General features: G+C 40.2%; 1 protein-coding gene across 2 annotated transcripts in view; it reads right to left on the bottom strand.

The window, feature by feature from the left end:
• coro6 (coronin 6) overlaps positions 1-24662 on the bottom strand; it is a 29439-nt gene extending 4777 nt beyond the window's left edge. Inside the window, exons 1-6 of one of the 2 annotated variants that reach the window (XM_034683841.1) lie at positions 24438-24662; positions 20142-20341; positions 15298-15420; positions 972-1101; positions 699-877; positions 12-131 (exon numbers count right to left, since the gene is read on the bottom strand). In XM_034683841.1, the coding sequence (XP_034539732.1) occupies positions 12-131; positions 699-877; positions 972-1101; positions 15298-15420; positions 20142-20339 (750 nt within the window). In that variant the 5' untranslated portion in view covers positions 20340-20341; positions 24438-24662. Of the gene's footprint in view, positions 1-11; positions 132-698; positions 878-971; positions 1102-15297; positions 15421-20141; positions 20342-20996; positions 21013-24437 lie in introns of those variants that run through there. The other variant, XM_034683840.1, reaches the window with a different exon arrangement.
• Positions 24663-27667: the final 3005 nt, after the last annotated feature.

Here is a 27667-nt window from a genome sequence, read left to right as displayed (position 1 = left end):
TTATGTGTTACCGGGTCCCAGAGTCCGAGCTCTCTCTGACTCATCCTGGTGAATCCTGTGGTGAAGATGTTTCCGTCCCTGGTGAAGATGGCTCTCATTGGCCGGATCCCGTCATGTGGAGCCATACGTTCCTGTTGGACAGTATCAGAAAATAACTTTTCTTTACCTTCTTTTTTTTTGCCACATCTGCTGACTGTTCATACTTCTTGTTTTTGTTTTGTTAATTGTGAATCTGATTATTAAAAGAAATGAATTGTGTGTTTTCTTATTTTAAAGTAAGAGTTGCACAGTATGGGAAATGTGCTGATTGGTTTTCTCAAGGAGAGCTGTAAGAACAACACTCACACACATGATATAGTGAAAGAGTCTGTTTACTTTTCAGTTTGTGTGCAGTTACAGTGAATAAAGTAATAATGTAAATAAGAGAGCTTTAGAGTTGTTGATTGGCAGATTTGATACAGGTTCCAGTCTTTATGCTAAGTTAACCTAACAAGCTGCAGTCTGAGACTTTCTTAACATTGTATGGACAGAGTTTTGTCAATCGTCTCCTGTAATTTTGTCAAGAACGCAAATATAAAAGTGAGAATTGTTACTTCAAGCATCTCTCTTTACAGTATCAGTAGAAGCACATTGTTGCTTTTATTTATTTTAGGTTTATTAAAGCTGTAAAAGTTCTCTGATTCTTATTTTGTACTCACCGCGACCACCTCCCTCTTGCGGGGGTCACAGACACGCAGGCGTCGGTCCTTACAGGTGGTGCAGAACAAGCTGCCGTTTCGGTTCCAGCTGACGCTGTAGATGAGGTCTGGGTGGTCATCCATGGAGATGAGGGGCTCACCTGTACCCACGTTCCAGATGATAACTAGGTTATCACTGCCTGGGGGGATTAAAGACAGATATCCAAATTACGTCATAACTCACATTCACTAATGTTACATAGGATATAAAGTTTAGAAGTGAGTGTGTCATACCTGCAGTGAGTAGGATGTTGCGTGCGGTGGGGTGCCAGCTGACAATGCCCACACGTTTGGAGTGACCCTCCAGGACCACAACGGGGTCAGTGATGGGGCGGGTCAGTGAGTGATCTGGGATCTGCCACACCTGGAGAAGGTACATTGAGGAAAATTAGAGCTGCCATACTTCTGCTTGTTGGGGAAGAACTAATGGGAGCCATGAATCAAAGTGCACATGACACATGACCTACAATCATTAAACTAAACAAGGATGTAGTTATTTTTAGAAAGACACCTAAATAGAAGGGCTAACCTTTAATTAGAGAAAAACATAATGACAGTTATGTTCAACAGTAACCCAAACCCTAATATTAACCCTTACCCAAACCCTAATATTAACCCTTACCCTAACCCTAATCGTAACCCTAACCCTAATCGTATCCCTAAACCTAACCCTAACCCTAATAGTAACCCAAACCCTAATCGTAACCCTAACCCTAATCGTAACCATAATCGTAACCCTAACCCTAACCCTAACCCTAATCGTAACCCTAATCGTAACCATAATCGTAACCCTAACCCTAATCATAACCCTAACCCTAACCCTAATCGTAACCCTAACCCTAACCCTAACCCTAAAAATAACCCTAACCCTAACCCTAACCCTAACCCCTAACCCTAACCCTAACCCTAACCCTAATCCTAACCCCACCCCTAACCCTAACCCTAACCCGGTCCCTAACCCCAACTCCTAACCCTAACCCTAACCCTAATCGTAACCCTAACCCTAACCCTAATCGTAACCCTAACCCTAACCCTAATCGTAACCCTAATCGTAACCCTAACCCTAATCGTAACCCTAACCCTAACCCTAACCCTAACCCTAACCCTATTCGTAACCCTAATCGTAACCCTAACCCTAACCCTAATCATAACCCTAACCCTAACCCTAATCGTAACCCTAACCCTAACCCTATTCGTAACCCTAATCGTAACCCTAACCCTAACCCTAACCCTAATTGTAACCCTAACCCTAATCATAACCCTAACCCTAACCCTAATCGTAACCCTAACCCTAACCCTAATCGTAACCCTAACCCTAACCCTAACCCTAACCCTAATTGTAACCCTAACCCTAATCATAACCCTAACCCTAATCGTAACCCTAACCCTAACCCTAATCATAACCCTAACCCTAACCCTAATCGTAACCCTAACCCTAACCCTAACCCTATTCGTAACCCTAACCCTAACCCTATCCCTAACCCTAATCGTAATCGTAACCATAACCCTAATCGTAACCCTAACCCTAACACTAATCGTAACCCTAACCCTAACCCTATCCCTAACCCTAATCGTAATCGTAACCATAACCCTAATCGTAACCCTAACCCTAACCCTAACCCTAATCGTAACCCTAACCCTAATCGTAACCCTAACCCTAACCCTAACCCTAATCGTAACCCTAACCCTAATCGTAACCCTAATCGTAACCCTAACCCTAATCGTAACCCTAACCCTAACCCTAAACCTATTCGTAACCCTAATCGTAACCCTAACCCTAATCGTAACGCTAACCCTAATCGTAACACTAACCCTAACCCTAATCGTAACCCTAACCCTAAACGTAACCCTAATCGTAACCCTAACCCTAAACCTATTCGTAACCCTAATCGTAACCCTAACCCTAATCGTAACCCTAACCCTAATCGTAACCCTGACCCTAACCCTAACCCTAACCCTATTCATAACCCTAATCGTAACCCCAACCCTAACCCTAATCATAACCCTAACCCTAACCCTAATCGTAACCCTAACCCTAACCCTAAAACCTATTCGTAACCCTAATCGTAACCCTAACCCTAATCGTAACCCTAACCCTAACCCTAATCGTAACCCTAACCCTAATCGTAACCCTAACCCTAACCCTAATCGTAACCCTAACCCTAACCCTAACCCTAACCCTAATCATAACCCTAATCATAACCCTAACCCTAACCCTAACCCTAACCCTAACCCTAATCGTAACCCTAACCCTAACCCTATCCCTAACCCTAATCGTAATCGTAACCCTAACCCTAACCCTAATCGTAACCCTAACCCTAACCCTAACCCTAGCCCTAACCCTAATCCCAACCCTAAACGTAACCCTAACCCTAATCGTAACCCTAACCCTAGCCCTAACCCTAATCGTAATCGTAACCCTAACCCTAACCCTAATCGTAACCCTAACCCTAACCCTAACCCTAGCCCTAACCCTAATCCCAACCCTAAACGTAACCCTAACCCTAATCGTAACCCTAACCCTATCCCTAACCCTAATCGTAATCGTAACCCTAACCCTAACCCTAATCGTAACCCTAACCCTAACCCTAACCCTAGCCCTAACCCTAATCGTAACCCTAACCCTAACCCTATCCCTAACCCTAACCCTAATCGTAACCCTAACCCTAACCCTAACCCTAATCTTAACCCTAACCCTAATCGTAACCCTAACCCTAACCCTTAACCTATTCGTAACCCTAACCCTAACCCTAACCCTAATCGTAACCCTAACCCTAATCGTAACCCTAATTGTAACCCTAACCCCCTAAGCCTAACCCTAACCCTAATCCTTCCATAATCGTAACCCTAATCGTAACCCTAACCCTAATCGTAACCTTAACCCTAATCGTAACCCTAATCATAACCCTAACCCCCTAAGCCTAACCCTAACCCTAATCCTTCCATAACCGTAACCCTAATCCTAACCCTAACCCTAATCGTAACCCTAATCGTAACCCTAACCCTAACCCTAACCCTAATCGTAACCCTAACCTTAACCCTAATCGTAACCCTAATCGTAACCCTAATCGTAACCCTAACCCTAATCGTAACCCTAACCCTAACCCTAATCATAACCCTAACCCTAACCCTAATCGTAACCCTAATCGTAATCGTAACCCTAATCGTAACCCTAACCCTAATCGTAACCCTAACCCTAATCGTAACCCTAACCCTAGCCCTAACCCTAATCGTAACCCTAACCCTAATCGTAACCCTAATCGTAACCCTAATCGTAACCCTAACCCTAATCGTAACCCTAACCCTAGCCCTAACCCTAATCGTAACCCTAAACGTAACCCTAACCCTAATCGTAACCCTAACCCTAACCCTAAACGTAACCCTAACCCTAATCGTAACCCTAAACGTAACCTTAACCCTAATCGTAACCCTAATCGTAACCCTAACCCTAACCCTAACCCTAGCCCTAACCCTAATCGTAACCCTAACCCTAATCGTAACCCTAATCGTAACCCTAATCGTAACCCTAACCCTAATCGTAACCCTAACCCTAGCCCTAACCCTAATCGTAACCCTAAACGTAACCTTAACCCTAATCGTAACCCTAATCGTAACCCTAACCCTAATCGTAACCCTAACCCTAGCCCTAACCCTAATCGTAACCCTAACCCTAACCCTAATCGTAACCCTAACCCTAACCCTAATCGTAACCCTAACCCTAATCGTAACCCTAACCCTAGCCCTAACCCTAATCGTAACCCTAACCCTAACCCTAATCGTAACCCTAACCCTAACCCTAATCGTAACCCTAACCCTAATCGTAACCCTAACCCTAGCCCTAACCCTAATCGTAACCCTAACCCTAATCGTAACCCTAATCGTAACCCTAATCGTAACCCTAACCCTAATCGTAACCCTAACCCTAGCCCTAACCCTAATCGTAACCCTAAACGTAACCCTAACCCTAATCGTAACCCTAACCCTGACCCTAACCCTAACCCTAACTCTAATCGTAACCCTAATCGTAACCCTAACCCTAATCGTAACCCTAACCCTAGCCCTAACCCTAATCCCAACCCTAATCGTAACCCTAACCCTAATCGTAACCCTAACCCTAGCCCTAACCCTAATCGTAACCCTAACCCTAACCCTAATCGTAACCCTAACCCTAACCCTAATCGTAACCCTAACCCTAATCGTAACCCTAACCCTAGCCCTAACCCTAATCGTAACCCTAACCCTAATCGTAACCCTAATCGTAACCCTAATCGTAACCCTAACCCTAATCGTAACCCTAACCCTAGCCCTAACCCTAATCGTAACCCTAAACGTAACCCTAACCCTAATCGTAACCCTAACCCTGACCCTAACCCTAACCCTAACTCTAATCGTAACCCTAATCGTAACCCTAACCCTAATCGTAACCCTAACCCTAATCATAACCCTAACCCTAACCCTAATCGTAACCCTAACCCTAACCCTAATCGTAACCCTAATCGTAACCCTAACCCTAACCCTAACCCTAATCGTAACCCTAACCTTAACCCTAATCGTAACCCTAATCGTAACCCTAATCGTAACCCTAACCCTAATCGTAACCCTAACCCTAACCCTAATCGTAACCCTAACCCTAATCGTAACCCTAACCCTAACCCTAATCATAACCCTAACCCTAACCCTAATCGTAACCCTAATCGTAACCCTAACCCTAATCGTAACCCTAACCCTAATCGTAACCCTAACCCTAGCCCTAACCCTAATCGTAACCCTAACCCTAATCGTAACCCTAATCGTAACCCTAATCGTAACCCTAACCCTAATCGTAACCCTAACCCTAGCCCTAACCCTAATCGTAACCCTAATCGTAACCCTAACCCTAACCCTAAACGTAACCCTAACCCTAATCGTAACCCTAAACGTAACCTTAACCCTAATCGTAACCCTAACCCTAACCCTAACCCTAACCCTAATCGTAACCCTAACCCTAACCCTAAACGTAACCCTAACCCTAATCGTAACCCTAAACGTAACCTTAACCCTAATCGTAACCCTAACCCTAACCCTAACCCTAACCCTAACCCTAATCGTAACCCTAACCCTAACCCTAAACGTAACCCTAACCCTAATCGTAACCCTAAACGTAACCTTAACCCTAATCGTAACCCTAATCGTAACCCTAACCCTAACCCTAACCCTAGCCCTAACCCTAATCGTAACCCTAACCCTAATCGTAACCCTAATCGTAACCCTAATCGTAACCCTAACCCTAATCGTAACCCTAACCCTAGCCCTAACCCTAATCGTAACCCTAAACGTAACCTTAACCCTAATCGTAACCCTAATCGTAACCCTAACCCTAATCGTAACCCTAACCCTAGCCCTAACCCTAATCGTAACCCTAACCCTAACCCTAATCGTAACCCTAACCCTAACCCTAATCGTAACCCTAACCCTAATCGTAACCCTAACCCTAGCCCTAACCCTAATCGTAACCCTAACCCTAACCCTAATCGTAACCCTAACCCTAATCGTAACCCTAACCCTAGCCCTAACCCTAATCGTAACCCTAACCCTAACCCTAATCGTAACCCTAACCCTAATCGTAACCCTAACCCTAGCCCTAACCCTAATCGTAACCCTAACCCTAATCGTAACCCTAATCGTAACCCTAATCGTAACCCTAACCCTAATCGTAACCCTAACCCTAGCCCTAACCCTAATCGTAACCCTAAACGTAACCCTAACCCTAATCGTAACCCTAACCCTGACCCTAACCCTAACCCTAACTCTAATCGTAACCCTAATCGTAACCCTAACCCTAATCGTAACCCTAACCCTAGCCCTAACCCTAATCCCAACCCTAATCGTAACCGTAACCCTAATCGTAACCCTAACCGTAGCCCTAACCCTAATCGTAACCCTAACCCTAACCCTAATCGTAACCCTAACCCTAACCCTAATCGTTACCCTAACCCTAATCGTAACCCTAACCCTAGCCCTAACCCTAATCGTAACCCTAACCCTAATCGTAACCCTAATCGTAACCCTAATCGTAACCCTAACCCTAATCGTAACCCTAACCCTAGCCCTAACCCTAATCGTAACCCTAAACGTAACCCTAACCCTAATCGTAACCCTAACCCTAACCCTAATCCCAACCCTAAACGTAACCCTAACCCTAATCGTAACCCTAACCCTAGCCCTAACCCTAATCGTAACCCTAATCGTAACCCTAAACGTAACCCTAACCCTAATCGTAACCCTAACCCTAATCGTAACCCTAACCCTAACCCTAACCCTAATCGTAACCCTAAACGTAACCCTAACCCTAATCGTAACCCTAAACGTAACCCTAACCCTAATCGTAACCCTAACCCTAACCCTAACCCTAATCGTAACCCTAATCGTAACCTTAACCCTAACCCTAATCGTAACCCTAACCCTAGCCCTAACCCTAACCCTAACCCTAATCGTAACCCTAAACGTAACCCTAACCCTAATCGTAACCCTAACCCTAACCCTAATCGTAACCCTAATCGTAACCCTAGCCCTAACCCTAACCCTAACCCTAACCCTAACCCTATCCCTAACCCTAACCCTAATCGTAACCCTAAACGTAACCCTAACCCTAACCCTAACCCTAATCGTAACCCTAACCCTAACCCTAATCGTAACCCTAACCCTAATCGTAACCCTAACCCTAACCCTAGCCCTAACCCTAACCCTAATCGTAACCCTAAACGTAACCCTAACCCTAACCCTAACCCTAATCGTAACCCTAACCCTAACCCTAATCGTAACCCTAACCCTAATCGTAACCCTAACCCTAACCCTAATCGTAACCCTAACCCTAATCGTAACCCTAACCCTAACCCTAATCGTAACCCTAATCGTAACCCTAACCCTAACCCTAATCGTAACCCTAACCCTAATCGTAACCCTAACCCTAACCCTAATCGTAACCCTAATCGTAACCCTAACCCTAACCCTATTAGTAACCCTAACCCTAATTGTAACCCTAACCCTGATCGTAAACCTAACCCTAACCCTAACCCTAATCCTAATCGTAACCCTAACCCTAACCCTAACCCTAACCCTAATCGTAACCCTTACCCTAATCGTAACCCGAAACCTAATCCTAACCCTAATCGTAACCCTAACCCTAACCCTAACCCTAATCCTAATCGTAACCCTAACCCTAACCCTAACCCTAACCACAATCGTAACCCTAACCCTAACCCTAATCGTAACCCTAACCCCAACCACAATCGTAACCCTAACCCTAATCCTAATCGTAACCCTAACCCTAATCGTAACCCTAACCCTAATCGTAACCCTAACCCTAACCCTAATCGTAATCCTAACCCTAACCCTAACCCTAATTGTAACCCTAACCCTAACCCTAATTGTAACCCTAACCCTAACCCTAACCCTAATCGTAACCCTAACCCTAATTGTAACCCTAACCCTAACCCTAATCGTAACCCTAACCCTAACCCTAATTTTAACCCTAACCCTAACCCTAACCCTAATCGTAACCCTAACCCTAACCCAAATTGTAACCCTAACCCTAACCCTAATCGTAACCCTAACCCTAATCGTAACCCTAACCCTAACCCTAATCGTAATCCTAACCCTAACCCTAACCCTAATTGTAACCCTAACCCTAACCCTAATTGTAACCCTAACCCTAACCCTAATCGTAACCCTAACCCTAACCCTAATCGTAACCCTAACCCTAACCCTAACCCTAATCGTAACCCTAACCCTAATTGTAACCCTAACCCTAATCGTAACCCTAACCCTAACCCTAATCTTAACCCTAACCCTAACCCTAATCGTAACCCTAACCCTAACCCTAATCGTAACCCTAACCCTAACCCTAATTGTAACCCTAACCCTAACCCTAATCGTAACCCTAACCCTAACCCTAACCCTAATCGTAACCCTAACCCTAACCCTAACCCTTGTAACCCTAACCCTAACCCTAACCCTAACCCTTGTAACCCTAACCCTAACCCTTGTAACCCTAACCCTAACCCTAACCCTAACCCTAACCCTTGTAACCCTAACCCTAACCCTAATTGTAACCCTAACCCTAACCCTAACCCTAACCCTAATTGTAACCCTAACCCTAACCCTAATCGTAACCCTAACCCTAACCCTAACCCTAATTGTAACCCTAACCCTAACCCTAATCGTAACCCTAACCCTAATCGTAACCCTAAACCTAACCCTAATTGTAACCCTAACCCTAACCCTAATTGTAACCCTAACCCTAACCCTAATCGTACCCTAACCCTAATCGTAACCCTAACCCTAACCCTAACCCTAACCCTAACCCTAATTGTAACCCTAACCCTAACCCTAATTGTAACCCTAACCCTAACCCTAACCCTAACCCTAATTGTAACCCTAACCCTAACCCTAATCGTAACCCTAACCCTAACCCTAACCCTAATCGTAACCCTAACCCTAACCCTAATTGTAACCCTAACCCTAACCCTAATTTTAACCCTAACCCTAACCCTAACCCTAATCGTAATTATATACAAAAACATTACATAGAACATGACCTGAAGGTTTACACCTGCTTTGTTACAGCACTTCCATAAATAGCCCATAATCAAGAAGCATGACTGAATAGCAGTCAGGTGTTACTTTGACCTCTGGTATGTTTCTATGGGTTCCATATGGTGTCTGTTTGTTCAAGTGGAATCATTTCAGCTCCAACACAGCAGGTGATGTTGTTGATTCACCCAGACTCAAACAAACACACAGCTCTGCCCTGTTGCAGTCAAATATTCTCACACACACATAAAGACACTCTAATGAGCCTCTTCAGATGACACAATGATCCCTCTCTGTGGACTGAGGAGCATGACATCATAGTTATGGCCTTTCTGCTCCGCCAAAACTGGACAGCTGCAACTGCCTGTCTGTTCGGGCATTACCAAAACACACACATACACACACTCACACACACACTCACACAAAGGGCAACACACAGCACTCAAACAGCAACTCAACAGCTGCTGCCATCAGAGACGCAGCAATGGATCCAATCAAAGATTCCTGTGATGCTGTTGTGAACAAATGTGGGCAAATCTGTCCACAGTTGCGCACAAACATGCCGAGTCAACAGAGATGTTGTCATGATACAAACAAAGAGTTTTGATCCATGCTTACATAGTTGGCATTCTGCATATTTGAACACATGCACGCACAAAACTGTGATGTGGTTTAAAAAGAACTCTGTTTGAAATGTCTTTCTTGTGATAATGCATCATACCAACATCACAGTAAATACATAGAAACAATGTTGATTGTAGATTTATTAATGAGAGGTGACGACTCTTTTTTCACAATATTATTGATTGTTCATATTTTCAATATAAATAAAATAATAAATAAATAAACATATCATATAATGCAATTCTAATAAAAATAGTCTTCCTGTGTTTTGTTAGTCTTTAATTTGTCTGCCTGTGTTTTATTAGCTTTGATTTTGTCTGCCTGTGTTTTGTTAGTCTTGATTTTGTCTGCCTGTGTTTTGTTAGTCTTGATTTTGTCTGCCTGTGCTTTGTTAGTCTTGATATTGTCGGCCTGTGTTTTGTTAGTCTTGATATTGTCTGCCTGTGTTTTGTTAGTCTTGATTTTGTCTGCCTGTGTTTTGTTAGTCTTGATTTTGTCTGCCTGTGTTTTGTTAGTCTTGATTTTGTCTGCCTGTGTTTTATTAGCTTTGATTTTGTCTGCCTGTGCTTTGTTAGTCTTGATATTGTCGGCCTGTGTTTTGTTAGTCTTGATATTGTCTGCCTGTGTTTTGTTAGTCTTGATATTGTCTGCCTGTGTTTTGTTAGTCTTGATATTGTCTGCCTGTGTTTTGTTAGTCTTGATATTGTCTGCCTGTGTTTTGTTAGTCTTGATATTGTCTGCCTGTGTTTTATTAGTCTTGATTTTGTCTGCCTGTGTTTTGTTAGTCTTGATATTGTCTGCCTGTGTTTTGTTAGTCTTGATGTTGTCTGCCTGGGTTTTGTTAGTCTTGATATTGTCTGCCTGTGTTTTGTTAGTCTTGATATTGTCTGCCTGTGTTTTGTTAGTTTTGATATTGTCTGTCTGTGTTTTGTTAGTCTTGATATTGTCTGCCTGCGTTTTATTAGTCTTGATTTTGTCTGCCTGTGTTTTGTTAGTCTTGATATTGTCTGCTTGTGTTTTGTTAGTCTTGATTTTGTCTGCCTGTGTTTTGTTAGTCTTGATATGGTCTACCTGTGTTTTTTTAGTCTTGATATTGTCTGCCTGTGTTTTGTTAGTCTTGATTTTGTCTGCCTGTGTTTTGTTAGTCTTGATTTTGTCTGCCTGTGTTTTGTTAGTCTTGATTTGTCTGCCTGTGTTTTGTTAGTCTTGATATTGTCAGCCTGTGTTTTGTTAGTCTTGATTTTGTCTGCCTGTGTTTTGTTAGTCTTGATATTGTCTGCCTGTGTTTTGTTAGTCTTAATATTGTCTGCCTGTGTTTTGTTAGTCTTGATATTGTCAGCCTGTGTTTTGTTAGTCTTGATTTGTCTGCCTGTGTTTTGTTAGTCTTGATTTTGTCTGCCTGTGTTTTGTTAGTCTAGATATTGTCTGCCTGTGTTTTGTTAGTCTTGATTTGTCAGCCTGTGTGTGTTAGTCTTGATTTTGTCTGCCTGTGTTTTGTTAGTCTTGATTTTGTCTGCCTGTGTTTTGTTAGTCTTGATTTTGTCTGCCTGTGTTTTGTTAGTCTTGATATTGTCGGCCTGTGTTTGTTAGTCTTGATTTTGTCTGCCTGTGTTTTGCTAGTCTTGATATTGTCTGCCTGTGTTTTGTTAGTCTTGATTTTGTCTGCCTGTGTTTTGTTAGTCTTGATTTTGTCTGCCTGTGTTTTGTTAGTCTTGATATTGTCAGCCTGTGTTTTGTTAGTCTTGATTTTGTCTGCCTGTGTTTTGTTAGTCTTGATATTGTCTGCCTGTGTTTTGTTAGTCTTGATATTGTCTGCCTGTGTTTTGTTAGTCTTGATATTGTCAGCCTGTGTTTTGTTAGTCTTGATTTGTCTGCCTGTGTTTTGTTAGTCTTGATTTGTCTGCCTGTGTTTTGTTAGTCTAGATATTGTCTGCCTGTGTTTTGTTAGTCTTGATTTGTCAGCCTGTGTGTGTTAGTCTTGATTTTGTCTGCCTGTGTTTTGTTAGTCTTGATTTTGTCTGCCTGTGTTTTGTTAGTCTTGATTTTGTCTGCCTGTGTTTTGTTAGTCTTGATATTGTCGGCCTGTGTTTTGTTAGTCTTGATTTTGTCTGCCTGTGTTTTGCTAGTCTTGACATTGTCTGCCTGTGTTTTGTTAGTCTTGATTTTGTCTGCCTGTGTTTTGTTAGTCTTGATTTTGTCTGCCTGTGTTTTGTTAGTCTTGATATTGTCGGCCTGTGTTTTGTTAGTCTTGATTTTGTCTGCCTGTGTTTTGCTAGTCTTGATATTGTCTGCCTGTGTTTTGTTAGTCTTGATATTGTCTCCCTGTGTTTTGTTAGTCTTGATATTGTCTGCCTGTGTTTTGTTAGTCTTGATATTGTCGGCCTGTGTTTTGTTAGTCTTGATATTGTCTGCCTGTGTTTTGTTAGTCTTGATTTTGTCTGCCTGGTTTTTTGTAGTCTTGATTTTGTCTTCCTGTGTTTTGTTAGTCTTTAATTTGTCTGCCTGTGTTTTGTTAGTCTTTAATTTGTCTGCCTGTGTTTTGTTAGTCTTTAATTTGTCTGCCTGTTTTTTGTTAGTCTTGATATTGTCTGCCTGTGTTTTGTTAGTCTTGATTTTGTCTGCCAATGCTTTGTTAGTCTTGATTTTGTCTGCCTGTGTTTTTGTAGTCTTGATTTTGTCTGCCTGTGTTTTGTTAGTCTTTAATTTGTCTGCCTGTGTTTTGTTAGTCTTTAATTTGTCTGCCTGTGTTTTGTTAGTCTTTAATTTGTCTGCCTGTGTTTTGTTAGTCTTTAATTTGTCTGCCTGTGTTTTGTTAGTCTTGATTTTGTCTGCCTGTGTTTTGTTAGTCTTGATTTTGTCTGCCTGTGTTTTGTTAGTCTTGATATTGTCTGCCTGTGTTTTGTTAGTCTTGATATTGTCTGCCTGTGTTTTGTTAGTCTTTAATTTGTCTGCCTGTGTTTTGTTAGTCTTTAATTTGTCTGCCTGTGTTTTGTTAGTCTTTAATTTGTCTGCCTGTGTTTTGTTAGTCTTGATTTTGTCTGCCTGTGTTTTGTTAGTCTTGATTTTGTCTGCCTGTGTTTTGTTAGTCTTGATATTGTCTGCCTGTGTTTTGTTAGTCTTGACATTGTCTTCCTGTGTTTTGTTAGTCTTGATTTTGTCTGCCTGTGTTTTGTTAGTCTTGATTTTGTCTTCCTGTGTTTTGTTAGTCTTGATTTTGTCTGCCTGTGTTTTGTTAGTCTTGATTTTGTCTTCCTGTGTTTTGTTAGTCTTGATCTTGTCTGCCTGTGTTTTGTTAGTCTTGATTTTGTCTTCCTGTGTTTTGTTAGTCTTGATTTTGTCTGCCTGTGTTTTGTTAGTCTTGATTTTGTCTTCCTGTGTTTTGTTAGTCTTGATATTGTCTGCCTGTGTTTTGTTAGTCTTGATATTGTCTGCCTGTGTTTTGTTAGTCTTGATTTTGTCTGCCTGTGTTTTGTTAGTCTTGATTTTGTCTTCCTGTGTTTTGTTAGTCTTGATTTTGTCTTCCTGTGTTTTGTTAGTCTTGATATTGTCTGCCTGTGTTTTGTTAGTCTTGATTTTGTCTGCCTGTGTTTTGTTAGTCTTGATTTTGTCTTCCTGTGTTTTGTTAGTCTTGATTTTGTCTTCCTGTGTTTTGTTAGTCTTGATTTTGTCTGCCTGTGTTTTGTTAGTCTTGATTTTGTCTGCCTGTGTTTTGTTAGTCTTGATGTTGTCTGCCTGTGTTGTGTTAGTCTTGATATTGTCTGCCTGTGTTTTGTTAGTCTTGATTTGTCTGCCTCTGTTTAGTTTTGTAATTGTCTATCATATGGTTTGTATCTGTCAGGTTTTAAAGTCTTACTGTGTCTGTGTTGTGTAGGTACCTGCCTTGGGACTACGGATGAAATTAAGCATCTGTACTATGACCGGCGCATTTACATTGATGCTCAATGCATTAATGTTGATTAATGTGCATTGTCCCAACTCAAACAAACAACTAAATGAAAATGAAATGAAATGAGTAATAGTGCTGATATAATGCTGTGGTTGATAAATCAGAAATCACAATCAAGATTAAAATCTGTCTGCAACATTATATCTAATCAATCTATTGTTAAAGTCATCTCTTAAAAACAATGTTAGAAACTGGCTTATTACTGCTCCTCTAATGTTATGTTTTATGCTTCTTCTAGCTGATTTACTTCGTGTTGGACTTTTTAACAGACATAACAAGACATGTGAAGGAGTTACTTTGAGCTCTGGGGGCCTGTGAGGGACATTTCTGTATTTTTCAGGCGTTTTATGGGGAAAAAATCCTAAATGATTAATTTAGATTGATCTATATCACCAAGAAGTTCCCCCTTGAGATGTCACAGTAATGTAGTGCATGTGCCTTTATGTGTGTCAGTGGAGGAGCTCTGACACGAAACCTTGTTCTCATTAGCTGCTTTCATAAGTGTCTGTTCATGTCATTACATATCCCTGTCAGACAACTTCTACAATAATTTAAACTTCCTTTGAATAAAAGGAGAACACTTCATTCAGTGCCTGAAATTACAGTTGTTTTCATGAATACCAAGTTGTGATATTCTCATATACACATGCATAAATCACAGCTGTCTTGATTCGGCCTCACAGCGACCTCTGCTGGCTGAACACAGCTGTGAGCTCCAGAGAAAAAGAAACCTGCAGTGAGTCACAGCGAGGTGTGAAAGAACCTCTACAGCTTCTGTGGCCTCCTGTATTCAGTCCAAAACTCCAGCACAGTGATGCCGTACATTTCAGAAGGAAACACAAAGTGCATGAACAATCCTGTCTCCTCTTCTTCTAAGTGTGTTAACATTTGAATATGTTTTATTTGCAGTCCAGGTTTAAAGCTCTGCTGATACAAATTCATGTTTACTCGCCTTCAGTTTGGCTGAGATTCTTTCTGCTCTGATAGATAGATGCTGAAAACACTCAACATAGTCGGAAACACTTTGTGTGGGCACGTCAAAGAATCAGCACAAACACGTTGAAGCAGCAGGATAAAGTGGATGTGTAACAACAAGGTTGATTGCGGGTATTTGACAGAGTCTGACCAATCTGTCAAGGACAAAAGTGAGAATCAGGCTGATGAAAAGAGAGACAGGAACAGGTGTGGGCGGGCACTGAAACAGTCAGACAGGTAGACAAACTGATGCCTGGAGTGATTCACTCCACTTATCCCCACAGGCGAAGAGACCTGACTGTGACGATTTGTATGACAAATCTCTGAGTCACCAAACAACAAACTCCTCCACATGGGTTTGCAACTTCTCTCTCCCACTCAGAGCAGTCCACCTGAACCACACACACACATACACAGCATAACACACACATGCACAGTCCTTACCATGGCTGTGCAGTCCTCCGAACAGCTTGCCAGGATGTTGTCGTCATGAGGGCACCAGTCGATGTCGAGGACAGGCCCAGAGTGTCCGACCACCAGCGGGTAGTTCTTATCCACACGACCTGACTGAAACGCAAAGCACTGAGTTAGCACTGGATTAAATATGCTCTAACATTTATTATTTCATGTAACGGAAGAAAACATGAATAAGCATGGATTTGCAGGAGAAAGCAACATTTCTCTACATGGATGTGCAACAGGTTAAAAGAGTTATTATTGATTGTTGTCATCGATCCCATCACACATCCTCAGCAGTGGATGGAGTTATCTGAAACTCCTGTGTGTCAAATCTAGTACCTCCTATGGAAACAGCGGTACCTCTTATCTCTTTGCTAATCTGGTCCTGTACATGTAAGAAGAGTTTTCTGATGAAAAATGACTTCCTGGTTCCTTTTACAGTCAAAGATGTCACTCATCAAGACTCTTTGTCAGGGAAAGATACCAGAGGCGATTTCTGTAGCATGCAGGTAATCACTTCATCTGACACCTACCCTGTAGCAGCAGTTCCAGACTTTAGAAATGATAATATCGAAATGTATTCAGTCTTTATGCTGATGTCTTTGCTTACTTTGGTGGGTTATTTAGAGGCAACAGTATTGCATTAAGCCTGTTTTGTAACCAGCTACCAGCTCCTCACAGGAGCTTTAAGATGTCTGAAATTATGCATATTTGCATTTCCATGTCATAAGTTCTTGATATACTTTCTTTCCAAACTTCACTTCTTTTAACTCACTTTTATAGACTATCTTTTAAGTGATGTCACTGTAGCTTCTTACTGTCTTTATTATTATTTTCATTTTACTTTTAATTGCTTTATTCACCTCATACTTCATTTACCGCCTGAATGTCTGTTATTCATCTTGTTTTTTTTTATTTATTTTACTGGTTTTATCTCTTTATATGTCTTTACCTCCTGTTATTGTTATTTTTTAGCTTCTCAACTTTCATTTATTTTGTTTTAAATTCTTTCATCACTTTTATCTTTAAATGCTGTACCTCTATTAATGATTATATCTCTGTGATTATTGATTATTTCAACTTATTGCTTATACCCCTATTATAGTGCTTTATTCCTTTTTACCGCTTGTATTCCCTTTCTTTCCTTTCATTTCTTTAATCGTCTCACTTTCTTGGTCCCTTTGGTATCAGTTTGTACTTTATCTATTTGTATACATATTAAATCTGTATTCTTTTATTAATCTATTTTTATTTTTACCTATTTTATTTTTACTTATTTAAACGTATTCTTGATTGTACTTATGTCTGGGTTGAAGAAGAGGTGTAATCAGAGTGAATATGCCAGTTTATAAAGATGTGTTTTGAGTTGGGATTTGAAAATGGAAAGAGAGGCGATGTTTCGGATGTCTGGTGGGAGGGAGTTCCAGAGGCGGGGGGCAGAGCGGCTGAAGGCTCTGGACCCCATGGTGGTTAAGCGGGTGGGTGGTGTAGTGAGGTGAATGGAAAATGGAAAACTACAGCTGATTAAAGCCCAATGAGAGTGTTACATTTATACATGTCTATCATCGCTTTACCTTTTGTGATATTACTGTTCCCAACTACATGTTCAAATTCAGCCTACATGCTGTTAAAACAATAACAGAATTATTCTGTAGCAAGTCATGCAAGTTTGGACAAAAGCGTCTTCTAAATGTAATGATAACATATTAAGTCATGAAGAAAATAAATTACTGTTGGGCCCCTATTGTCACCCAACCCCACACACACATTTGAACCCATTAATCACTGAGTTTTCCCTTTCACCCTGTATGTTTCTCAAAGTCACAGCAGACTTGATCATTGACATACTGCACAAACTTAAAAAATTATATCTTGCCAAAAGGTCCCTATAGAGAGGCTATAACACACAATAGTACTTGAAATAACATTTATAGTCATACTGTTTCATACAAGTTCCAGAGAAGTTGTTACTTTGGTGGATGGTTTTCTGGTTAAAGAAACTTTATGAGTTTGACATGGTAAAAGTTACACAGATATTAACTCTCTAATGTTGGAAAGGTCAAGGCATAGTAAGACAAATGAGAGACTGTCACTAATCCGACATAGTGGAAATTGTAATCCATTGAAATGTAATCAATACTAAAAACTTTCTAAAAACTTGCAGAATCATCAAACAGACAAAGCCAGACATGTTTAATATGAAGCAGATTAATAATGTGATATCACTTCCAGGTTATTCAGTGTTTTCCCTGTTCCTCTTGTGTGAACACGTGTATCAATTTGGAGTCCACACACACACACACACACAAACACACACACACACACACACACACACACACACACACACACACACACACACACCAAGATAGTGTATTTATAGCTGGGCGACGAGGCGTTGAAAGGGGAGTTTTTCTTGTTGCCCGGTGGGGACCCTGATGGGGGGTAGATGGAGGATGGAGAGCACGTTGGTGTTTTATAAATAGCATGTCTGTTCAGAGTGACTCCAGTAAAGAATCACAGCCATTTCTTAATGTCTCCAAAAAACAGAGCATTAGTCTGTTTAACCTTGTCTATCTAACATCCCCATGCTGATACTCTCCAGCAACAATCACCTTATCACACCCATAAAATATCTACGTTGTTTATCTGGACAAAGTGAGACAAAAAGTCTTTACAATGCAATTAAAACACTTTTATAAAAATCACAAACTTTTTCTACATTTTCTCCTAAAACTGCAGATTTAAATGACTGAAGTAAATGTAGCTCTCAGTTGTCAAACTGTTAGGCTGTGCTGCGGAGGAGGCAAATCACTTGATTCAGACTTGGCTGATTATATTAGCATCAGTGCTTTTTTACTGCAGCTGGACAGACTGCCAAACTCACCACAGAATGGATCATATTTGAATCTCTGGAGCACAATATCTCAGAATGTTTGTGGAAATATGAAGACACCATCTTTCTCTACATTCACAGATTAACAAACATACCTTGTTTTATCTCACTGACTGTTTATCACAAGTTATCAGGTCTTAATGTTTAATCTGTGGGGACTCGTAGTGAACATGTAGCTCATTAATGAAGTGGATTTTCCTTTCTTTCATATACTCTGGATCCCATCACTTGACTCCAGTACAGAGCTGCTCGCCACAGACTTTGGGAGTCAACTTCTTCGCCCTCCTTATTACAGCTTTGGGATTATGTCATGCAACATCAATCCTGTCATTGCTACTTTTAACTTAACATTACCCGACGTTCGGTTACAGAGAGAGGCGGCCAAACAAGACAAATGCTGATTCAGGAAATCTAAAACCATCTCTGGGCCGGTCTGTATGAACAATAGTGAGATGTGGAAATGAAATATTTTCCTTGTAAGAAACTATTTAAACAGAACAATACATAGAGATACATGGCATGTCAGCTGGATGTTGACAGGCTGCACAATCACAGTCAGCACATGAACACTGAGCTGTTGTTTGAGGAAAACAAAACCTATTCAAACTATCTTTTTCTTTTCTCTTCCCTTGTTGTCAAATGATCTTTCCCTTATCCTTTCAGCTTTCTCTCTATGTCTCTTTTATCCTGCTACAACCTCTGAAGCACTCTTTAAGAATAAATCCCTGTTTCAAAACTTCAAACACTTACAAACTATGCCATGTAGAGCTGGAAACCAATAACACAGAGAGTCTTCACTCTTACAAGCCACTGTGTTACCTTGACCTAAATGCTACTAGGCTCAAGCCAGAGCTAATGTGTTTATTTTTGGCTGATATTTTATATTTCTGCTAGGTTAATATGTCAACCTGCTAACATTCAAAGATAGTGTGTAGAGATGGGAATATTTAGCAATATCTAGTAGTCAGATTCAGCTTGAAACACTCCCTTGCTCACCCCTTGGTAACATGACCCCGGCCTTCGAGGACAGGAAGCTCCTGTGATGCAGGATAAATATGATCCTTCATTTGTCAAGTTGCGACCACCAACGTCAATTGACACAAATAATTTAGCGCACAACAACCACTCTCTTATTCTTCATCTTCCTCATCAAATTTAAAAAAGCGTACATTACTAGTTTGTACATTCTGAGCTCCTGCAGAAACATGGCGGTGCAAGATGGCGGCCTGGCTCCTATGTTGGCTTAAAAGGCTTAATTCTAAGTTAGCAAAAACAAAAGGACTTTTGTATCTAGGTGATTATTTACTAATTTAAAAACACTACCAAGTGTTCTACCAAGTCTGTTCCTCTGAATGCTGCCAATTACTACACACTGTACCTTTAAATGACCACATTTTTACAAGTATTTGGCCTCAAATCAAAGGATTGAGAGAAAATGTTTTAGATAAATGACACTTTGCTTTGATGCCAGAAGGAAAATGAAAGCATGAACTAAATTCACAAGCGATCCAATCAAAGGTTGAAGAGACAGTTTACTCAAAAGTCCAAATGTTAACCTCATAATGATGCAGAGGCATTACTTCAGCCTAAAGGATTCATGAAAATCAAAACAAATCTCATGGCAACAGATCCTTTTGGACTTATAATTAGTTTGGTTATAGTTTAATACTTCCCAGAACACATCTCATTACTCTCCCAGATTCATTCCAACTCTTACACACATTGTTGTTTTGATCACTTGAGACTGAATGTAGAGACTGAAAACACTCACTAGTACAGAAAAAACAGGACAAAGCCAGGATTAATAATTAGCACAATGAGGTTTCAATATTGGTTATTTATAGCAACATAGGTGTTCCAGTGTTTTATGCACCCTTTGCTAGTTTTGTCCAGTTTTGGGACCATCTGCATTATGTGTCACTTTGACCTCACTGACCTTAACGATCGGCAGGACCAGGAAGGCTCCTCCTCCGCTCGATTCAACAATGACCGCCAAGAACTTTGGGTTGACGGCGCAGAAGGAGCTGTCCCACGTCACCTTGGAGACACGGATGTCATCGTATCCCTGCTCGGCCTTGACCGTCTGGCCGAACACGTGGCGAAACTTGCTCTGCCGCACGATGCTGCGACTCATGGCTGAGGAAAGCAGAGAAGGGTGGGAGGAAGTAAACAAGGAAAAAAAGCATGCATGAGATGAATGAAATAAAAGCTTCAAAAATGCTCGTCTAAATTTTCTTCAGGCCAGTTTCAACTCAATGTGTTTCAACAAGCAGCTTCTGATCTCGCCTGTTCTCAAGGTTGAAGATGACTAACCAACCCAGTGCTTTCAAGTTATTCATTTAGGAGTTACCAGGAAGTTTGTTCACCTTTGGTATTTTGTTATAGCTTCTGAGTGACATTAAGTGAAAACTGACTGGCTCTTAAGTTTTCTATTTTACTCACAACATCAAGCCAAGTGATACTGACCTACAGCTCGTTTGAGATGTAGACATCAAACATTGTTTAATGTTTTCTCAACCAGCTTTTTAATATGAGACTATGATATGGTGATGTACTATTTTGTGTAACTAAGAGTTAGATTAGGTCTAGTTTTGGTTGTTGTGGTATTTCTAAAGTAGCCTCTCTATGCTCACTTCATTGGGTTTAGGTGGACATGACTCCATCAGAAATACAGGCTACATCTTGGCACCATACATGATTGTCCAACATTTGCTAACAGTTGGTTGGTCTCAAACAGTACACACAATTTTTTTTTTTTTTTTTCAGAATGACATATCTACCGTGGCTTTACACATTGGTTTGTTGAAACTGTTGTCAGGCCTCCAGTCTGACAGTTTAGCTGTCACCATAAAGGTTATTGAGCCACAAGAGAGAGGAAGAGAAAGGAGGAACAGTATGATGATGTGGTAATTGACTACACGATGGAAATTATGTTACTTGCTAGTTAGCTTCTTAGCTAGCTTAGACGACAATAGGTTACAACTTGATATTGTTTCTGTATGAAACTCGCCCACGTCTTGTGTAGAAACAAGGAGAAACCATAAACACCTCTGTATGGGGCGCCGTTTGTAAAGTTGTGCACACTGAAAATAACAACAATTTTCCACATTTAGCTTCAAAATGTCACAAAAACGTTTTACATTACAAAGGAAACATTTAGATGTAACATTTAACATTTAGATTCAACATTTAACATTTAGATTCAACATTTAGAGTCAACATTTAACATTTAGATTCAACATTTACCATTTAGATGTAACATTTAACATTTAGATTCAACATTTAACATTTAGATTCAACATTTAGAGTCAACATTTAACATTTAGATTCAACATTTAACATTTAGATTCAACATTTACCTTTTAGATTCAACATTTAGAGTCAGCATTTAACATTTAGAGTTAACATTTAACATTTAGATTCAACATTTACCGTTTAGATTCAACATTTTTCATTTAGATGTAACATTCAACATTTAGAGTCAACATTTAACATTTAGATTCAACATTTAACATTTAGATTCAACATTTAGAGTCAACATTTAACATTTAGAGTTAACATTTAACATTTAGATTCAACATTTAGCGTTTAGATTCAACATTTTTCATTTAGATTCAACATTTAACATTTAGATTCAACATTTAACATTTAGAGTCAACATTTAACATTTAGATTTAACATTTAACATTTAGATTTAACATTTAACATTTAGATTCAACATTTAGAGTCAACATTTAACATTTAGATTCAACATTTAACATTTAGATTCAACATTTAGAGTCAACATTTAACATTTAGATTTAACATTTAACATTTAGATTCAACATTTAACATTTAGAGTCAACATTTAGAGTCAACATTTAACATTTAGATTCAACATTTACCGTTTAGATTCAACATTTTTCAATTAGAGTCCACATTTAACATTTAGATTTAGCATTTAACATTTAGATTCAAAATTTAACATTTAGATTCAACATTTAGAGTCAACATTTAACATTTAGATTCAACATTTAACATTTAGATTCAACATTTATCATTTAGATTTAACATTTAACATTTAGAGTCAACATTTAACATTAAGATTTAACATTTAGATTCATATTTAACAACTAGTTTAAGCATTTAACATTTAGATTTAACATTTAGAATCATATTTAACATTTAGTTTAAGCATTTAACATTTAGATTTAACATTTCACATTGAGTTTTAACATTTCACATTTAGATTTAACATTTAACTTTTATATGTTTATTTAGCACTTTGATTTAAAAGTGATTGTGACTTAAATTCATTTTACAAAACAAACTTAAATGGGAAGAAGATCATAAATATTTGCTCTAAATGTGATTAAAAAAGTGTTTTTGAAAATTCACACTATGTGGAGAATTGTTGCTGTTATTCTCAGTTTTCACAACTTTACAAACATTGATGTTGTACATAAATACTTCAAATTAAATTAGAGTTTTCAGAGGTAGACTATTTAAATTCCAGCTTTACTTTCCATCTAAATTATGTTTTAATGTTTAAGGCGTTTTAAAATAAATGTTTGGCTCTCTAAGTAACCACCCACACTATAATCCACCAAAACACAGGAGATATTCTATAACGGTGCCTGCCATCAGTGTAGATATTAATAGTTGATTGTCCCCGCAAACACTATGTGAGGACTGAACATCAAAGACCAACACTAAGTCACAGAGGACAGATAAGAGGCCAGGGAGACCTTAATACAGATACAACGTGAAGCTAGCCCAGGAGTTACAGTGACCCACGCTCATGTGATATAATCCCAGTGAGAGTAGCCTATGTGGTTTAGAACTCAACCAACATACACTCACACACTGCACTGGCTTACATAAGACTCCAACTACAGTAACCCAAATAAGTAGGCTTGCAGCAGTCCCAGGACACTTCTGATAAATGCAGCAGAGCTCATTCTCTTTATAGAGGATGATATAAAACTGGCTTTTCACATTTGAAATAACACCAAAAAGTCAACTTAGGTTAGGGTCCAAGTGTATGTCCTATAGTCTCACTCATCCAGCTCTCATCCCAGCTGGATTATAGGCTGATGAGAGGACAGAGGCGTTCTCTTCTTTCCTGGAAGCTCTCTGTTATCAGCAGATTTACATTCCAGTAACCACTTAGCGGGCCAGTTGTGGGCGTTTCAGGGTTAACACAATATCTGCCATATTAGTGCAGATTTATTCATGAAGAACATTGAGTCTGTTACAATGATGTGCTTTTTCACCTGGCTTTGAAACAAGGCCTTCAGGTTACCTGCTGTTATGACCTCTGCAGAACTATTCCCTTTTTCATGACTTGTTTGTTGTTCATGCATTTGACAAAAACATGATTACTTATTCCTTTTGCATGTTTTATTCCTGACTTGAACATGAAAATACTTTGACTAGGAGCTCTGTTTGAGAAAGATTTGACAGAAAAGATAGAATAAAACTGAGGATTTTTTATTCTAGGGTTAAATTAGAATTAAAAAAAAACGGTCTCCAAGTGGATTTTGAGCTGAAATACCTTTAAACTTGTTTGCATTTGAGAAACAGGAGCACAAATATGTGAAATGATCGTCTGCCAATATAGTAAAACTTGGAAACCTTCGAGATACTCCTTTAAAACGGCCTCAGGTTAATGAGACAGCCCTCCTCTGTGGCGCACGCTCCGGAGACAGAGTGAAAGAATGACACTGCCACTTTCCTAATATAGACATGACAAACTGCTCTGTCCCACCCGGGCCAGCCGCTCCACCCTCCCTCTCTGATCCTAAATAGTCCCAGAAAGACGTCGACGCGCTCTGGGGCGCTTTATCGTTAATGAGCGGACTGTAGATTTAAAGAGCCATTACGCACGGCCCTCATACAAACACACGTTGACATAGGAGGCTGTCGAGGGGTGAGGAGGTGGTGCTGGTGGTGGTGGTGGTGGGGTGCTGGTGGGGGTGGGCTATAGTTATGTTGCTCCTTTAAGTAACCCGCAGCTGCCATGCACGGCTCCAGATCTACTCCCTCCATACAGGAGTGGAAAGTGCACAATCATTATCCACACACTCTTTATGCGCTCTCCGGCAGTGCAGAGAAGAAGCTGACGCACCTCTCACCCCACTGCAGCACTCACACACACACACACACACACACACACACACACACACACACACACACACACACTCACACTCACATATTCACATAGGCTATTTGGAAACATAGTCCAGCTCACCTCAGGTTTTGGGAAGACACCTCTTCCCCGGGACAACTCTCACTGTGTCTGCTGTACAGGTTTCACCTCCTCCTCCTCCTCCTTCTATTGGTTTTTATTCCTTTGAGTGATTATTCCAGCGATCCGGTTTCCAGGAGTGTTGGAACACTGGCTGAGGAGACGCACCGGACAACTGCGTGACGCTCCTCGGCAGAGAAAGAGAGAGGGAAGAGGAACCGGGGCCGAGCAGGGAGAGAGGGAGAGAGGAGGGTGTGGGTGGAGGGAGGGAGGGAGGGTGTGGGTGGAGGGTGGGTGGCTGCTGTCTATTTTGGAACAGGCTCTCTCAGTGCAGGGAAACGTGACGCGCGCCTGGTGTACAGGGGGGCAGCGCGCTCCCGTGGGGGTCACTGTCACAACTGGTGGCCTTTAAGAGAAGGGTTTAAAATCAGGTCGTGTAAGATTTAAGGAATAAGCACACACAGGTGACTCGGTGCTGCCTTCAGGTACTCCACTCCTGCATGAAGGATTTTATAGGACCACACAAGTAAGAAAATAGAACATGTAGAATTTTGCTTGCAAGCCACAATTTTGTTGATTTATAAGTCTGTTTTGCAGAAAACAACAAAGAAAATACAAAACTACAGCCACACATGACCGGCAGACTGGAACATGAGGCTCTTTTGTTGTTTGATTTGTTGCATATGAGGCTGGTTCTTATGTGCATTTATCATTACACTGAAGATCTTTTGTTGTATGAGCTAGTGCACAACATTTCTGGGATATAACACCTGAAATATATATGGTTGATACCTGAAGTGCATACCAAACTAGGGTCCTGCGTTACAGGAATACCCATAGGAAATAAATTTAGAGAGGAGATCTCAAAAGTGTTTCATTTATGTCTCCTAGACAACAATGAGATCTGATTGAAAGCAAAATGAGACTATAGCTTATGTCTCCTGTTTCTCATTCTTGCCTCCAGAAAAAAGTTACAAAAAGTCTCAGCTTAGTCTCCCTTTCAGTTCCAAAGGAGATCTCGTCAAAATCTGAAAAGATTCTCAGGTATTTCTCAAGTGTTGTGACTCCTTTTGAGCTCAGGTGGAGAAATCAGAGAGCTCTTTTAATTGTCTCAATCTAACCTCATCCATTTGTTTTTGTCAGACTCAGTTTTTGTGTCTCAAGTTGAGCTCAGATGGAGCAAATAAAGAGCCTGAGCTCATCTTTTCATGAACATTTATAGTGCCCTGCAAAATTAAGATTTCAATGTAATTGTCCACAAACTTACAATTCTCATTAAAACATTTGAACCACTTGCAAGATCAGCTATTTAGATGTGAAATGATCTCTTCTTTGACTTCACACTATGGTCCTTCCTTTAAAAGTCTGTTTGGAACAAAACAACTTCACAAAGATTTAGTGGATTTGAGAGAAATTGCAAAAGATAGAGATTTCATCCCAGGTATGACAGACCATTTATTTAAAATATGGGCCAAAAAAGGGCTGACCAGATTTAGCCTGATTATTACAATTACAGGGATGGATTTGTTTGGGCACTGGTGGCCTAGCAGTTTAAGCGCCCCACATACAGAGGCAACAGTCTTCGTCGCAGGGGTTGCCGGTTCGATTCCCGGCGGGTCAACCATTTCCTGCATCTCTTCCCCCTCTCACTACTCCCCACATTTCCTGTCTCTCTTCAGCTGTCCTGAAAAATAAAGGGAAAAAGACCAAAAATATATTTAAAAAAAAAGAGAAAAAAATTAGCCATTAATGAGATCTCTCATTTAAGTCTCAAATAAGACTCATGTCATGGTCTCAACTATTTCTCCTAGTGAATTTTAGGAGAAAATAATGAGAAAAGAACGAGAACAATTTGAAACTTGAATGAGGCTGAAGTGAGAATCTCAATTTTGTCTCCGGAGACTTAGAAGAGAAAGCCTTGAGCAGTAAAATTTTCCTCTGGGTAAGGCTGACTAACTAAAACACAGACAGTAAGCTTTAAAAATGTCACCTTTATTTACTTACAGGCTTTCCTCTGCGTTTTCATACACCATGTCTATTAATTCAAACAGTGTCATTAAAAAAATATAGACATTTACAGATGATCAAGAGTTTAAAGAAACTGAATCTATCTTTTTAATGTCATTAATGTTCCTTGTTTTTAAGTAACAGGCTAAAATATCTATACCAGAACTAAAGGTGTGCTTCTATTGTACCGACTGGGATCTATTTAAAGACTCATGTTCTGATTTAGATGAGATCACAGACAGTCTCTAGTTACATCTCTTTTTGTGAAAATATGGTTATTCCTTGTAAATCTTGTACAATCTTATTCCCTAATAATAAGCCTTGGATTGACAAATTGATTAAATGTTCAATTAGCATTGTCAAATCAGACACTGTATCTGCTGTAAATGATGCAGGACCCTTAAAAATGTACCTATAGGGCTGTGAGTGGTGTTGTGGATGCCACAGCTACTCTGTTAGACCTTGAGCTAAGGCACCTTGAAGGAAAGAATACTCATGCACGGCTGCTTTTTATTGACTTTTCCTCTGCTTGTAACTGTATCCAGCCAAATGTTCCTGCTCATAGGCGTTTATCTGATCTTAATATGGATTTTAGTGTTGTATGTTCTATGTTGGCTGACAGACTTTTAAACAGACGGATCTAAGAGGGTCAGAGAGAAGGTTTTATCCTCCACCGGATCCCCTCAGGGATGCTCTCGTATATTAATGAATGTCAGAGCAGCCATCGATCACGATATGTCTCATAGTATGTTGATGACTCTGTTATTGTGAGTGCTGAGCAGGATCATGGCCCAGTCCTTGATGACTTTGTTCACTAGTGTGACTGATCCTTCCTCCAAATGACTGTGGCCAAGACCAAAGAAAGGTTTATTGATTTCCAGAGGAGTAGATCCCTCCCTTCTTCTTCTTCTGCCCCGGACCCATGTTTAAGTAACCTGTTCTTGATACAAAGCTAAGTTCAGTCCCTCCAGGATTTCGCGGGATTTTTTTGTGATTGTTGCGTCCCAAATAGCCTGAATTTGCGACAGCTTTTTGAAAAAATTGCGGTGAAAGTTGCGATTTTTTATTTTTTTTTGCTTTTTTCCCCCCAATAACATCTCAGGGGCAAGTAAATACACTAAATTACAGATGTTTTTAGAAAACATTCTTGATGTGGCCACTGACTGTATTTTGATTCTCTTGATTCAAAGAAAAATGCCATGAAAGGTCTGTATTTCACATTTACG

Source organism: Notolabrus celidotus, chromosome 5 (assembly GCF_009762535.1).
Source record: "Notolabrus celidotus isolate fNotCel1 chromosome 5, fNotCel1.pri, whole genome shotgun sequence".
Lineage (NCBI taxonomy): Eukaryota > Metazoa > Chordata > Actinopteri > Labriformes > Labridae > Notolabrus > Notolabrus celidotus.
Note: the sequence above shows the minus strand (reverse complement) of the source record. Positions and strands in the feature narration are given on the sequence as shown.